Here is a 16,613-nt window from a genome sequence, read left to right as displayed (position 1 = left end):
ATTTATTTATATTTATTTATATATACACACACACTCTTTTTTTTTTATTTATTTATATTTATTTATATACACACACACTCTTTTTTTTAATTTATTTATATTTATTTATATATACACACACACTCTTTTATATAAAAGTTATCTCCCAGATGCACCCTTGTATAATAGTTTATAGTTAATGTTTTATATACTGTTTGGTGCAAAGAATTACGTTTTTAGGCAAATAATAAAGACTTTAATTTTGCAGCCTTTATGTTGTTTTAGCTAGACTTGCACTGACTGCTGTTCTGTCTTAAAGTGACAGTGTTTAATTATATTATTTTAGCATAAAATTTTTATTTTTCCTCTTTTGCCCTGTATTCTTTAGTAAAGAATTCTGTTGGTGTTTTACATGCTGGCTTACCTTCAGAAGGTGCAAGCAGTGTTTGAGTATTGCTGCTTTATTCCCCTTTTTTGATAGGGTTAATAATGTACTATGCTAGTTTTAATCGTCTTCGCTTCTCTATTGATGTAGAGTTAGAGCGTTACTTCAGAGCCCTATGTCTCCCAGGATGATGCTGTTTAGGCAATGCCACAGTTTTCTCCTTAAACGTTTCAAGCCTTCATGGCGTTACATGCAGTGCCCTGCGATTCCTCTAAATCTTCTGGAGGAGTGTATTTACCTGCAGATTTTGCAGCTCAGGTATTCTCTCAATATCTGCGGTGTTACCTGCCTTTCTTTTCTTTCAGGGAAAGTGCAAGAGGACATTTAAATATTCAGATAGTAAGGTTTCTGCTAAATATGTTGCTATCCCTCATAAGTCTGATACGGTGCAGTCACTAGGAGCTTCTGAGGGTGATATATCACATTCGAACAGTATAATTCCTTCATCTAATGCTGAGGAGTATCCTTCAGATTTAAGCTTGAACACCTTCGTGTATGGTAAGGAGGTTTTGGCTAATTTGGGGCGACTCCGATACGTAGGTCGTTGTCAACCCTAGGAATCTAGTAAATTTTATAAATACTAGTATTCCTTTGTGGAAGTTTTTCCTGTTCCAGACAGTGCTAGTAGGTTTTTAACAGGAATGGGAGAAGTCAGGGATTTTTTTTTCCCCATCCTTTTTTTTTTGTTTTTCTTTTCAAAAACTGGTTTCCTGTTGTTGTCGCTATTAAATATCAGGGTGCACTGTGCCTAAAGTAGTAGGGCACTTCTACTCTGGCTAAGAGAACTACGATTTCTAGAGAGGATAGCTGTTCTTTTCAGGATCAATGGACTAAGCTGGTTACTTACATGGAAGTTTGTATTGCCACTGTGTCAAGGGCGGCATCTTATTGGTGCAATGCCTTTTCTAATTCCATTTAGATAGAGACTCATTTGGAGCAGCTCTAGTACAGAATTTAGGCTCTTAAGCTAGCCAATTCTTTATATCTGATGCTACCAACCACATGATATCTGGCTTTGCTGTTCTAGTCCGCGGGGCATTATGGACAGTGGATTTTCCTCTGAGTCCAAGTTTCTGGTGCAATCGTACAAGAGTAAGACCTTGTTTTGGCCCTAATCTGACAGGAATAGTTCTGATATAAAGGATTTTGCCCCCATTCCGGAATTGGTCCAAGTGGGGAGTTGATTCTCTTTGTTTGTCTTCAGACATGGATGCAAGATGTTCCAGATAGTCTGTGGACATTGTGTTTCAGAGTTACTAGTAGTCATTCCTTTGCTGCCTGAGGCAGGTTTCGCCTCTCAATTTTATCTACGGGCCAGATAACTGAGGTTTTTTTGCAGTGTATGTAGGATTTCTCTTCCCTGTGGGTGATAGTTCCAGTTCCTGTAAGAGAACAGGGTCTAGGATTTTATAATTTCTGTTTAAGGAATTTCATCCTATAGTAGTCCTAAAGTGTCTCAACAGGTTGTCTCAGGGTACCGTTCTTCAGTTGGAAACCAGTGAACTAGGAGGGTCAGTTCATAGTGACCTTAGTCCTAAAGGACGCGTAATTTCAAGTTCCTGAGGTTTGCCTTTCTGTCAAACTCTTTCAGTTTGTGGCTCTTGCCTTTGGCCTTGCCATGGTTCTCAGAAGGGGTTGTATTGGCAGTGATCTGGTTCCAGGGAATTGCTGTGGTGCCATTCCTGGACATCATAATGGTTCAAGCGCCATCTTTCAAGATGCTAACTCTCATACTGAGATCTTGTTGTCTCTCTTCATTCCTTGAATGGAAGTGTATCTGACAATGAGCTCCCTTGGTCCAGCTACAGAGGTAGTTTCTTAGGGACCAGATTAGTTTCCCTATCTCTGAAATTATTTTTCACAGAGGTCAGGAAATAGAGGATTTTTTCTTCTTGCTTCTTTCGGCACTCTTCTGTTTTAATCCTTCAGTGGCTCTATGTATGGAGGTAATGGTCTGATGGTTGCTTCATTGGACATTATTCCTTTGCTCGATCCATCTGAGAGTCTTATGCTATAGTGGACCAAGGATCTTGTGGTTTTGTCTTGGAGGATAGATCTTGATCTGTCAACATGAGATTCTTCTCTGTGAATCAGAGAAGCAAGTTAATGGTGGAGCGCCCGCTTTGCTTGCAAGAGGTAGCGGGATCTTTACCTGCATTCTACAGAATTTTTTGGCTCTCTCAAGTACATCTGTCTCGGGGCACATGCTTCCGGAGACTTTCCTATGTGTTAATCATGGTCACTAGCCTGTTGGGTTGGTGACTATGGACTTGGGAGGAGCCTGCTCTTCCCTTAATCTTTTTGGAGTAGAGAGTGGTCTGCAATGCTCTGATGGCTCCTCCTCAGTTTTTGTTTTTCAGGTTCTAGTTGCACAATTTTTTCTCAGTGGTTTACATTAACCATCTGGGAGGAACCTGGAGTTCCTTTGCCATGACAGGCGTGGATTGTTCGGCGGATGCGCACATTCTAGTTTGTTCTCTATTCTCTGTTCAAGAGAGTATACCGAGAGCGGACTTCTTGAGCAGTCAGATTTTTCATTCCGGGGAGTGGTCTCCCGGAGGGTTCTCCAGGTTAACCCTCACATAAGGGGTGCTGGAGTTGTCGATGGCAGTATGCCAAGTTTCTAAGTTGTGTTTAGGGGCATGAGATTGGTAGGCTGCTCTGATAAATACCCTGGCGATTTTAATGGTTCCTGCATAGTCTCGCAGGATATGGTTTTATGACCTAGCAGAGATGTATTTCTTCCACCTTGGTGGTTGTTCCTGAGAGAAGGTCCTTCTGATTTAGGGTCCTTTCTTTCATCCTACTTTTGTTTTCTCTGAAGCTTTCAGCTTGGAGATTGAATGCTTAGTTCTGTCTAAGCATGATTTTTTTGAATCGGTCATTGAGATCATGGTTCAGGCTCGCAAGCCTGTTATTGGTAAATTTTACCATAAGGTATGACGTAAATTTCTTGATTGGTGTGAGTCTATGGACTACTCTTGAAAGTAGGGTCGGGATTTCTAGGGGTTTCGCCCTTCTCTGGGACGTTCTGGAGTACGTTTTGTCAGTCAGTTCTCTGAAGGGTCAGATTTCTGCGTTATTCTTTTTTATACAGGTGTCTGGCGGATGTACCAGATGTATAATCTTTTTGTCAGACCCTGGTTTAGTATCAGGCCTGTGTTAAAGTCTGTTGCTCCTCCTGGAGTTTTTAACCTTGTTTTTAAGGTTTTGCAGCAGGCTCAGTTTGAGCCGTAGCATTCCATAGATTTTAAAATGTTATCTTGGAATGTTTTTTCTTTTGTATCTTCTGTTCAGAAAGTTTAGGTACTCTCGGCATTGCAGTGTGATTCACTTTATTTTATTTTGGATAAGAGGGTTTTTTATCCTAAGTGGAAATATTGTCTGGGAATCGTTGTTCCCTCTGTGTGTCCTCATTCTTATCTTTTGAGGTACGTGTGTGCAGAATTTGGATGTTGTGCGGGCTTCTGTTTTTGTTTGTTTTCTCTGTATTAGAAAACTACTGCTACTTCTCTTTTTCTGGTTGAGAAGTTAACTTTGTTTGCTTTTCAGAACTGTGGGGTTGCAGTTTCCCGAGAGAGTTATGGCTCTTTATTCGAGGGCTGTCTCTTCTTTCTTTGGCTTTCAAAATGAAGCTTCTGTGGAACAGATTTGCAAGTCTGCAACTTTGTTTTTTCTTTGCATTTATTTTTCCAAATTTGATTCTTTGTCTCAGTTGAGGCTTCTTTTGGGATATAAGTTCTTCAAGCAGTGGTGTCATCTGTTTAGATTACCTGTCTTGTCCCTCCCTAATCATTTGTGTCCTCTAGCTTGGGTATCTTCTTTTTCCATTTTTCTTCGGCTGAATGACTGGGGGTTATAAGTAAGGGAAGTGACATATATAGCAGCTTTGCTGTGGTGCTCTTTGCCTCCTCCTGCTGGCCAGGAGTGATACTCCCACTAGTAATTGATGATTCCGTGGACTCACCATATCCGGAAATAAATAAATTTATCAGGTAAGCATAAATTATGATTTTAATAAAATAACTGCAAAAAGCAGTTATGAGGGTTTAAAGGGACACTGAACCCAATTTTTTTCTTTCATGATTCAGATAGAGCATGCAATTTTAAGCAACTTTCTAATTTTTTCCTATTAGCAAATGTTCTTCATTCTCTTGATATCTTTATTTGAAAAGCAAGAATGTAAGTTTAGATGCCGGACCATTTTTGGTTACCAACCTGCTGTCCAGGGTTCTGGGCTTTCTGTTTCAAATAAAGATAAAGAAAAATTGATAATAGGAGTAAATTAGAAAGTTGCTTAAAATTGCATGCTCTATCTGAATTATGAAAGAAAAAATTTGGGTTTATTGTCCCTTTAAGTTGGCGGGTGTGCCTTTACATTTCGGGCTATGGGAACTGTGTGTTCCCTGTAAATATTTATGTATATGACTATACACATATTAACACAAATATATATGTATATAGTCATATATGTTTACAATTTGCTGCCATCGCTGCACAACTTTACCCCCTTTGCTGCACTAGTTCTCATGCCGTGTGCTAACTTTATATGCTCATGTTAATAAGAGCACAAAATTTTTAAACTAGAAATGACCTGAAAGGACCTGACAAGTTAAAGGGACAGTTAACACCAAAATTGTTATTGTTTAAAAAGATAAATAACGCCTTTACTACGCATTCCCCAGCTTTGCACAACCAACATTGTTATATTAATATACTTTATAACATTTAAACCTCTAAGTTTCTGCCTGTTTCTAAGCCACTACAGACAGCCTCTAATCACAAGCTTTTTTATTAGCTTTTCACAACAAGAGACCAGGGCCGGATTGGGGCGCCAGGATGCCGGAATACCGGGAAAAATCCCGGTGGTCCGGGCCATTAGGGCCCACTGGTGGGCCGGCAACTGCAGCATGCACCACACCGGGCCAGCAGCAGAGGAGAGCAGCACAGTCAGTCACTACCTTCATTAAATCATCATAGGTGAGTGACAGTGTGTGAGACTGTGACTGAGCGGCCGCTGCCAGTTAGTATACCCCCATTGTCTCCATTGTCCTTTGCGTCGTAATTCCCCAGACAGCCTAGTCACCCTCCCCACAAGCACCAGCGTCCAGCCTCCCTGAGTCCCCTCCCCCACGCACACTCCGCACGCCTCCAGTAGTAGAGTAAGGTTGCACACCCCACGGCATGCTGTGTGGCTGGGGGAGGTTGTGCTGACCGCCAACGCCGTGAGTTCCAGGCCTAGTGCTGTGTGTGTTGTGTGTGATGAGGGGCAGGCGCACGTTAAGGCTGGTGCAAACAACTTATTTCTGGGTCTGGCTGCTTAATTCTTGGGGTTATGCTGCTGCATTATATACATTGTTAACAGAAAGGTGCTGCTGCAATTTGACTGAGACAAAGCCGGTTAGCCAATTAACCCCTTTTGTTGCTGAAACAGCTATTGTAAAGTATATCACTAAAATACATTATGGTTGTATATAACTGTATATCACTATCATTAAAATATATTATGGTTGTAATTCAACAAGGCTTTTCCTGCCTCACTAACTGGTTCACATATAGGCGCATCCACAGCTTTATCACATCCCACCAACAATCTCCAAACATGACTAGACCGTTGACTAATTACGAACAGTTATGTGTTAGATGCCCACCGACCCGGCACACACTTTTGACGATATATAAGATATTGATCACCCCATTCCCAGGACAACCCTTACCATACCTAGATAGCTGGGAAAAAGACATAGGAATAACAATCCCGCAACATATAGGCAAGAATATAGTCCAATCCACTCTGAAAACCTCTATCTCCACAGCTGCATTAGAAATCAATCTGAAAATTCTCCATAGGTGGTATTATACACCTCAAAAAATCCATAGATTATACCATAGAGCTAACAATAAGTGCTGGCGGTGTGGCCACGTTAATAGCGGCATGACTCACATGTGGTGGTGGTGCACAGTTATCCAAAATCTATGGAGGGCTGTGATTACTGAAATAGTGGACATCTTGGAAACTCAATTTCCCCTAGACCCTTTGCTATGGTTACTAAACAAACCTCCTAAAATAAAACATAAACCCTCTCTCAAATTATTCTACATTATGGTTAATAGCGTGAAATTTTTAATAGCTAAAAATTGGAAAGCAAAAGACCCCCCCACAAAAGTAATGTGGGTGCAAAGGGTATCTGAGTTTATCCATCTCGAGGAGCTTTACTATATGAACAGTGACAGAATGGACATGTACTCAGATATCCTGACAACTTGGGAATCTTATATTAGAGACAAATAGTCTAGCTACAAATTCACATCTGAAAGTATTGGGTATAGTATCAATACACAGAGTAGCCATATAGTCCCTTCACTGGCTAGTGACCTAACGAGCGTAATCAATAGAGAGTCCTTACATATCCCATAAAACTACACATGAACACTTAGATGAAGTGGTCTTTATTTAGATGTAGGCTGCACCGGTCCAAAGTTACGTTGTTTTGTTAAAACTAATTAGCTAATGAGCCTTTTTGTACAATGTCAAGCTATTCATGTATAAGTATATGGAGCTGTGTCTCCAAAAGTTGTAAATCACATTTTCTATTTTACATAATAAAGCTAATTTTCAAAAAAATAAATAAAAAAAAATACATTATGGTTGTATATCACTAATCACTATATATGTATATCACTGTCTGTATTACACAGTGATATACATATATAGTGATATACAACCATAATGTATTTTAATGATAGTGATATACAGTGATATACATATATAGTGAGATACAACCATAATGTATTTAATTGATAGTGATATACAGTCTGTATATCACTATCATTAAAATACATTATGGTTGTATATCACTATATATGTATATATCACTGTATATCACTATTATTAAAATACAATATGGTTGTATATCACTATATATGTATATCACTGTATATCACTATCATTAAAATACATTATGGTTGGTATTTAGTGTATTATTATACCTTGATTATAATACTACTTAGGATTGCAGACTTTTTATTAAAAACACTTTCAGCCTGTATTACATATCCACCGCATTGTTTCATTAAGTGATTTCAGAATGTAAAGTTGTATTTTATCCAAATAATATATTCTTTGCTGTTTAGTGCACTTATACTGACGCATTATTTCTGGAAAGTTTCAAAATTTGTATGGGCTGGGGTGAAGGGGGCGTGGCTGGACTGAAGGGGGCGTGGTTGGGCGGAGGGGGGGTGGCTGGGCCGGTCTATACAAATTTTCAGGGCTGGTCTGATTTTCCAGTCCGGCCCTGAAGAGACTACTAATCCATGAAGGCCATATAGATAACATTGTGCTCACGGCCGTGGAGTTATTTATTAGCAATTGGCTAAAACGCAAGTCAAAAGATTATAAATAGTATTTTTTTTTTTATTTAAAACTGAAATGGCTTTAGATAGTCATGCAAGAAAGAGCTTCTTCTGACAGCTAATCAATCAGAGACTCTCATAGGGGCTACAGGGTAGCATGAAACAAAGGCTGTTTTACTAGTAATTAACAGATAGGACCTATGCAGGTTCTACTGTATTGTAATCTTAAACACAACGTTTACACAGACAGCACGAAACATATACAAACAAAGGAATGCAGCTTCTTTCATACCCCAACAGGAAAACTGTCAAACCTAAGTTTTAAGTGACAACATTTAAATATAATTTCTATTTTACTTAAACCTTGTGTTTTCCTGAAACACAGATTCTGACAGCAGATAAGACATTCAAGCAAGAATACACATATTAGCAAAATGTTATTACCACATATCTAAATATGCCTTATGCACCAGGATTCAAATTCTGACTCTGCTCAAAGAGACAGAGGTCCTGTGTATAGCAACTGTGATGACTCATATGTTTCATACATATCTAGATATGATTAACGTGTGCACACACACATACCAGAAAGTCTCACTAGTCATTGTAGGATTAAAATCAGGGGTGATCAACTTTGGCACTCCAGAGGTTTTGGAACTACATTTCCCATGATGCTTAGACACTTTAAGCTGACTGAGCATCATGGGAAATGTAGTTCCAAAACCTCTGGAGTGGCAAAGTTGATCACCCCCAGATTAAATGGACATTAAACACTAAATACAATTTATTAGCTGTCACGATCCTTCCGTTCATCGCCGTGTCACTGCGGCTCCTGGATCTTCTCTCTGTGAATAACGTCACGTTGCCTAGCAACGTGACGCGTCCTCCGACACTCCCTCTGATGACGTCGCCGCTCCTGCCTTTTAAACCACGGCGGGAGATCTTCTCAGGGCGCGTTTGTCTGATTAATTCCGGTGCTGTGAGTACTTATTCTGAACCTGTCTGACCTTGCTTTCTTTATTCCTATACTGACTCCTGGATACCGACTATTGCCTGCCTGACCTTGCTTATGCCTAGACCCTTCTTCTGACTCCTGGATACTGACTATTGCCTGCCTGACCTTGCTTATGCCTAGACCCTTCTTCTGACTCCTGGATACTGACTATTGCCTGCCTGACCTTGCTTATGCCTTGACCCTCAAACACTCCTGGATATATTTTCCTTTGCATGTCTGAGTCTTCTACAGTCTCTATCTTGCTTCAGTCCTGCCTAAAGTGAGCATTTATCTTTGGTTTGTTGCAACCTGCTTAAAGGGACATTTACTTTTACAAGCTGCTAAAGAGAACATTAACATTTGTTTGTTGCAAACCTGCTTAAAGGGACATTTACTTTTACAAGCTGCTAAAAAGAACATTAACATTTGTTTGTTGCAAACCTGCTTAAAGGGACATTTACTTTTACAAGTTGCTAAAGAGAACATTAATCATTTGTTTGTTGCAAATCTGCTTAAAGGGACATTTCTTTTCATTTACTTCAAACCTGCTTAAAGGAACTTTGTTGTCTGTTGGAATCAATTCTACTTAAAGGGACGCTAACTCTTTTGTTGCTATCCTGCTTAAAAGAACATTTATTATTTTTGTATCCTACCTTATTTGTTTCCTGAGTGGGTCACGTCCTGGTTATTTCTCAGTGTGCTAGCGTGTGTTTTACTTTTCACGCTAGCAGTTGGGTTAAACCCTGGACTGATTCCAAAACGGCTGACATTAGCATAGTATTGAGGTTTTTCGCCTTCTCACTCTAGCCATGGTTGCCTCCATGTTGAACTCTAGCTTTCACTGCATTCAAGGGCTGGTGTGTTTGCACGTGCCGCAACTCTCCTTTAGATACCTGAAGTGAAACCTATGTTCCAAAATGGAGCCACCCATAATTAGAAGGCAGTGCATTAAATGTATTTAATATTTAGTGTAGCCCAATAAAAGGAGTGAAAAGTACATTTTATGTTGTGGTCCTGGGATTTTTAGATTTTGCATTTCTTTATTAACAGTTTGTAATGTCTCTCAATGTAAGATCTCCACAGTGGTAATTAAAGGGATATTAAACAGTATAGACATGCTAGATATAATGATGTATTCATAGCAAAGTCCGAGAATAGTATGTAGATGCATTTTTACAATTATATTAACTGTCTAAAATTCTAAATACTGACTATATAAGTGTAAAGATTGTTTCTATAAAGTTTGTTAGCTTTCATAAACTCCATAACACTTAAGTTTTTCCCCTTTTCTTTCTCTTATGAAGAAGACAATTAAGGACTAAAAAAAACTGTGCAAACAGGGCTGCATGGAAATCGTGTTAAATAAAGTTTTTTAAAAACAAATTATTTTAGATTACAATCTCATACTGTTTGATATCCCATTAAAAGTTTTCTAGCTGACACAGTGTTCGCTGCTGCTTACAATTGACTTGTTGACAGATGAATATCTTGCAGCCCCGCTGCCACATGTAAGAATGCACATAGCGCATTTCCTGATCTTGAAATAGAAATTTTCAATTGAAATTAGAAATAGTATGTAAGCACTGTAAAATAAATCAACATGTTGCACATTAGAGCGTAAAAGGATAGGAAAGTCAAAATTAAACTTGTATGATTCAGACAGAACATGTAACTTTAAGACACTTAAATTCACTTCTATTTTCAAATGTGCTTTGTTCTCTTGGTATCCCTTGTTGAAAAAAAGAATACGCACATATCCTACATCCTAGTTGCTGATTGGTGCCTGCACACATTTGTCTCTAGTGATTAGCTAACTTGATGTGTTCAGCTAGCTGCCAGTAGTTCAATGCTGTTCCTTCAGCAAAGGATAGCAAGATAATGAAGCAGATCTGATAAATTGGAGTAAGTTGGAAAGTTGTTTAAAATTGTATGTTCTATCCAAATCATGAAGCAAAATTTTGGGGTTTCCTGTCCCTTTAAAGGGACACTCAAGTCAAAATTAAACTTTCATGATTAAGATAGAGCCCACAATTTTCAAAAAATTTCTAATTTACTTCCATTGTCTAAATGTGCACAATCTTTTTATATGCACACTTTCTAAATCACCGGCTCCTACTGAGCATGTGGAAGATTCACAGGATATATGTATAATGCATTTTGTGATTGGCTGATGGCTGTCACTTGATGCATTAGGAAGGAAAATGTAACTAACTTTGACATTTGTCAGAAAAAAAAATCTACTACATTTTTATTTGAAATTCAAACTAAGTGCTTTTGCATTGTCTCATTATTATGCATTCATCGATTATGCTATTATACTGTGTTTAGTGATCCTAGCTATAATTCCAAGTATGACAAAGATGCTTCAGTTGTTTTAATGATGTTCAATTTGCAAATTTTGAACAAATATATCTCAGTGCTGTGGTAGATTGCAATGTGATAGATACATAAATAACATATCTTTATTGCAAATCTATTTTAACTTCTTCAAAAAGGTTAAAAGAACCAGTCAACACAGTAGATTTGCATAATCAACCAATGCAAGATAATAAGACAATGCAATAGCACTAAGGGCTCGATTTACCAAAGCTCTACGGCTGCAAGTTCTCACAAGAACTTGCTCGCCGTATTTATCAAGCAGCGGTCACCAGACCGCCGCTTCCCTAACCTCTTCGCCACCTCTAAGGTGGCGAAATTCAATCTCCGCGGTCGACTCCGACCGAGGAGATTGACAGCTCCTGCCCGCGCGTGATTGGCTGTGCGCGGGCAGGGGGCGGGATTGCACGCAAGCGCAAAATTGCGCTTGTGTGCAATGGTGAGTACCTGCGGGTAATTTCGCCGCCCCTGTCCGCTGCAGCTCGCCTCTGACGGGCTGAATTCCGAATTGCACACAAGCGTCATTTTGCGCTTGTGTGCATTTCCTCCCCCTGCCTGCGCACAGCCAATCACGCACGGGCAGGAGCTGTCAATATTCCCGGCCGGACGAGACTGAGGAGATTGAAGGTGGCGAAAGGTTAGGAAAGCAGCGGTCTGATGACCGCTGCTTGTTAAATACGGACTGCAGGTTCTCTTTTAGAAATGACTTTACATAATGCCACAACCAAAGTAATTAGCAACTGAATTGATCACCCTCCCCCTTCCCACCAAAAAGAATAACGGTTTTGATATAAACAGATACATACATGTTGCCACTACATTCAAACAAACAGGTCCATCTAGTTTATCAATTTGCCCATCAACCTTTCTAATAATATATATATATATATATATATATATATATATATATATATATATATATATATATATATTTATTTTATTTATTTATATTTTTTTTATAAATAATACTCAGGATAGACATGTGTATTTCAAATATCTTTGCATAACCTCCAGGTATTTGTTCCTACCATTTACATTTTGAGAGAACTCCACTTACTTTCTAGATCTTAACTGGAAACGATTGTTTGACAATAAAATGCTCTAATGTGTTATACCCCATGGTTAGAGGCAATCATTTATGCATAGATGAAAATGCTCTAATGTATTAGAGCATTTGTTATCGCACTATTATGCCCAAGTGGAGCGCTAACAGTAACGCGAGAGGGGGTTTATCGCGGGTGTTTGCGCTCATCAGGTTTATCACTGGTATATAGGGTGACCACATTTCCAAACTGCCATTCAGGGAGTGTGTGGTGTCAGGTTTAAAGGGACATTAAACCCAAATTTTTTCTTTCATGATTTAGAAAGAGAATGCAATTTTAAACAATTTTGTAATTTACTTCTATTAGCTATGTTGCTTCATTCTCTTGATATCCTTTGCTGAAAAGCATATCTAGATAGGCTTATTAGTTGCAGATTGGTGGCTGCACATAGATGCCCCGTGTGATTGGCTCACCCATGTGCATTGCTATTTCTTCAGCAAAGCATATCTAAAGAATGAAGCAAATTAGATAATAGAAGTAAATTGGAATGTTGTTTAAAATTGTATTCTCTACCTGAATCATGAAAGACATTTTTGGGGATTAGTGTCCCTTTAACTACAATAAGGAATAAAGTACACACACATTTTAGTCACTTCACCAAAAACTGCAGCTATATTGTAATATATTACTTCAGAAATTTTCAGACAAAGCGTAAAAATAGGGTCACGAAGTAAAAATCCACAGTCACCTGAACAAAAACGTATGACACACAACCTTTAGCAAGTACGTACAATGTGTTTAATGAATACCTAGAGCAACGGGGGAGTTCAACCTTTTCATATATGTGCCAAAACAAACATACAAAATATTGTGCTTAACTACTTATACATAAGCAACCATTAAATAAAGATTTATTAATTGGACAGTAAGCACTTATTTTTGTATGTGTGTGCAGCAGGTGTGTCTCAACTTTAAAAATTATTTTGATTTATATTTTATCAACCGCCGCCCCCCACAAAAAAAAAAAATCCTCTCGTATTCTTCACAGACTTCCTTTCTGGTGCTGCATTTTATAATAAAAAAAATCAACATGTCACATGGTTGATGTCTAATCACAACCTGCTTGATTGCACTGTTCACCTTAACATAGAACACTCTAGTGCTGGATAAAACAGCAGTTTTAACCAGTACGGGAGTGTGCTACATTAAGGTGAACAACGCATTTGTGCGATTAGAAAGCAACCCTGTTACAAGTTTTTTTTGTCTTTTTAAAAAAAAAGCAGTGCAGAAAGGAGGGCTTTGAGGGATTAAAAATAGAAATCAACATCATTTATAGAGGTGAGATTCTCATTATCTTCAAAGTGATAATAAATCAGAGCGTTTAACAAAAGCTAGGATTTACCATCACTAAAAATAAAGTGGAGTTTAAGTGATCAGATATGTAAAAAAGGTGCTAAACTCACCCTGAGTGTGCCGCCGCAGATCGCTAAACTCAGCGGCCCCAGCCTCCCACAGCACATCGCTCTTCTACCAATGAGGCGCTGCTTTCACCTCTAAACCAATAGCCGTGCGTGCTTACAGAACACTGCCAGCTGACATGCGCTATTGGTTTAGAGGTGCAAAAGTCACCTCATTGAAGGAGAGCAATGTGCCGTGGACCGCCACTGAGTTATGTAACAAAAATCGTGATTGTTTACTGTCCCTTTAAGCTAAATATAAGCAAGTTTTACCTTGCACAAGTGCCATTCTGTGGCTGGCATAATACAGTGATTTAGAGATACAAAAATGCAGTATCTTTGACAATTTGTGCTCTCTTACATCAAAATAATAATAATAATAATAATAATAATCATGCATAGGTTATACAGATACAGTATTTTGTCCAGGATTGGACAAGACTAATTTACCGTACAAATAGTATAGACCCGCTGTTTGTTAAAGGGACAGTCTAATCAAAATTAAACTTTCATAATTCAGATAGGGCATAACATTTGAAGGCTGCCTCTTATCTCAGTGGATTTTCAGTTTTTCACAGCTAGACGGTGCTAGTTCATGTGTGCCATATAGATAACATTGTACTTAGTCCCGTGGAGATATTTAGTCAGCACTGATTGGATAAAATACAAGTCTGTCAAAATAAATGAAATAAGTCTGCAGAGGCTTAGATACAGGGTATATATATATATATATATATATATATATATATATTTATATTTAGATACAAGGTAATCACAGAGGTAAAAAGTATATTAATATAACTGTTGGTTATGCAAAACCAAGGAATGGGTAATAAAGGGATTATCTATCTTTTTAAACAATAACAATTCTGGAGTAGACTGTCCTTTTAAATTTCAATGCTGTACAAATTAAATCCAATCTGCATCTATTGTTATTATTATTGATTATTTGTAGATAATCAACAGATTCTGCCGTTCAAATAATTTTATATCTAAAATTGCAATAGAAGTTGTATAATCGTGTTTGTATAAGTCAGTTTAACTAAATGTTGTGCATGTTATTAAAGGGTAGACAATTTGTTATCATAACTGGTGGAAATCATGTGGGTCTCACCTTAGTTCTGCCGTTAATCCTGAAGTTGCCAAGCTTGCCATTGCAGTGTCGGATCAGATCATCCATACAGTTCATAAGATCCCCTATTGCTTTACAGCCAGCTTCCTTACCCTCTACCCAGGTAATCTGGTCACCGCGGATATCACGGGATGAATCACTCTTCTGGCTCACAAGCTGCCCATCTGTAAAGCGGCCAGTACTATGCAATGCTTTCACCTCACTGATAATCTTCTCCCCTACCTCTTGCCCCAGGAAATCATCCAACACACAGATGCCATGTTTGTTCATGCAGGGGATGATGTACCCCAGGGCAAGTTTCTGGGACAGCAACTTAGCCTGACCATTCGGCCTCCCTAATTCGTCCGCCCTTCGCCTTGCTGCGCTGCTACCCCCAGCCTCCCCAGATGTTTGTGTATAATCCTCCTCCTTGATGGCCCTCAATGTTGCCCCACCAACTACCACTTCTTGTTGCTTTGTTCCACCAGACCCTGGTATGACAGCACCCCTTGCCCTGTCTGTGGCAGCTTCAGTTCCCAAAGTTTCAGCGCCCACTGCTGCAGCCTCACTTGGGGACTTAATGTCTGAGGAGTACGTTGCTAGGGGAGATGAGGAAGAAAGCTGGTTCTGTTGTTTTTGGGGGTTGCTATTAACTGCAATGTGAGCAGAGTCTGGTGCAGGGTTAGTTGTAGAAGTTCCTTTACAAACCAGCTTGTGCTTTTTCCAGTCCTGTCTCTGGTGTTCTTTGCTGCAGTAGAAGGAGCTCCGGCATCGGCCACAACGCAATAAGTTCTCCATCTTCCCACATAGCTCACAGTACTGGTGGTCATATTCACTCTGACTGGTGCTTTTATGGCCCCCATCATTGCCACCTCCAGCCATAGTGAACGCTTCTTGTCACCTGCTGTTGTGAAATAGGCCTTTGCCCACCAAAAAAATGTAATTGAGAAACAAGGTAAATATTAACTGTTTTTTACCTTCTCAGAAAAATATAAAAATCCCAAATAAAATAAAAAGTATCAAGCTGCATAAGAGCTAAACATTTTCAGCAAAACACATGTGTTAAAATAATTTCAGCTGTCATCCAACTAAAAGCTTGCACAGGGGGCGGTTTTATTCCATTTTGTCTACATGTAAACATTGTAGACTAAAAAATAAAAGAGATCAGCAACAGGTAATATTTTAAGCAACATAAAACACGTCTTCTTGTTAGCAACTGACACTACATCAGAGCTGCCGGGGATGGGCAGAAGCAAGAGAGACTGTGGGAGTGACAGGCTGGCCTCTCTCTGATTATGTTTCCTACTTTCTGGTTGGTTTCTTAATACCATGTGATTTTTTTCAGTTCTATAATACAGCATTGGTTTCTGGGAAATGTAGTTTTACTTTTAACATTCACATTATGTAAGCATGCAGCTTTCTATTGAATTGTACTACACTGCCCAGATAGCCTTGAAACTGTAAGTTTTGATTGGACATTTAGTTTTATGAAGTATTTCCTCCCAACTTGCATAGACAGACGGGAAGTAATAACCCAAACAGAAATTTCAGATATGCACTGTAGTAACGCAATTAAGCTGTCCATTAATAATGTAATATGCAAGCCCTATTCCGTTTTTATTATATAATTTTGCTTTTTTCATTTAAAGATTTTATATCTGAAGGGAAACATTTAAACCATAAATAATCTATCAGTATTCTAGATAAATTCCTTTTATAAAATAGGTGTTGGAAAAAAAAAGGTGTTGGGATATTGCTACTAAAATGCAAATGTGTCCTTTTCATAAACTGTGTAACTAAATTCTACATTTAATGTACATATACAGTTAATGTGATGCTTTATTGTCAAATGTCT

At 38.7% G+C, this 16,613-nt stretch overlaps 1 protein-coding gene across 1 annotated transcript in view; it reads right to left on the bottom strand.

The window, feature by feature from the left end:
- EGLN1 (egl-9 family hypoxia inducible factor 1) overlaps positions 1-16,033 on the bottom strand; it is a 104,474-nt gene extending 88,441 nt beyond the window's left edge. The window contains exon 1 of the mRNA XM_053711115.1: positions 14,762-16,033. Coding sequence (XP_053567090.1) covers positions 14,762-15,640 — 879 coding nt within the window. The 5' untranslated portion in view covers positions 15,641-16,033. The remainder of the gene's footprint in view (positions 1-14,761) is intronic.
- Between the last annotated feature and the right edge of the window lie 580 nt (positions 16,034-16,613).

This window comes from Bombina bombina, chromosome 4, assembly GCF_027579735.1.
Source record: "Bombina bombina isolate aBomBom1 chromosome 4, aBomBom1.pri, whole genome shotgun sequence".
NCBI lineage: Eukaryota > Metazoa > Chordata > Amphibia > Anura > Bombinatoridae > Bombina > Bombina bombina.
This window is presented reverse-complemented; position numbering and strand designations above follow the sequence as displayed.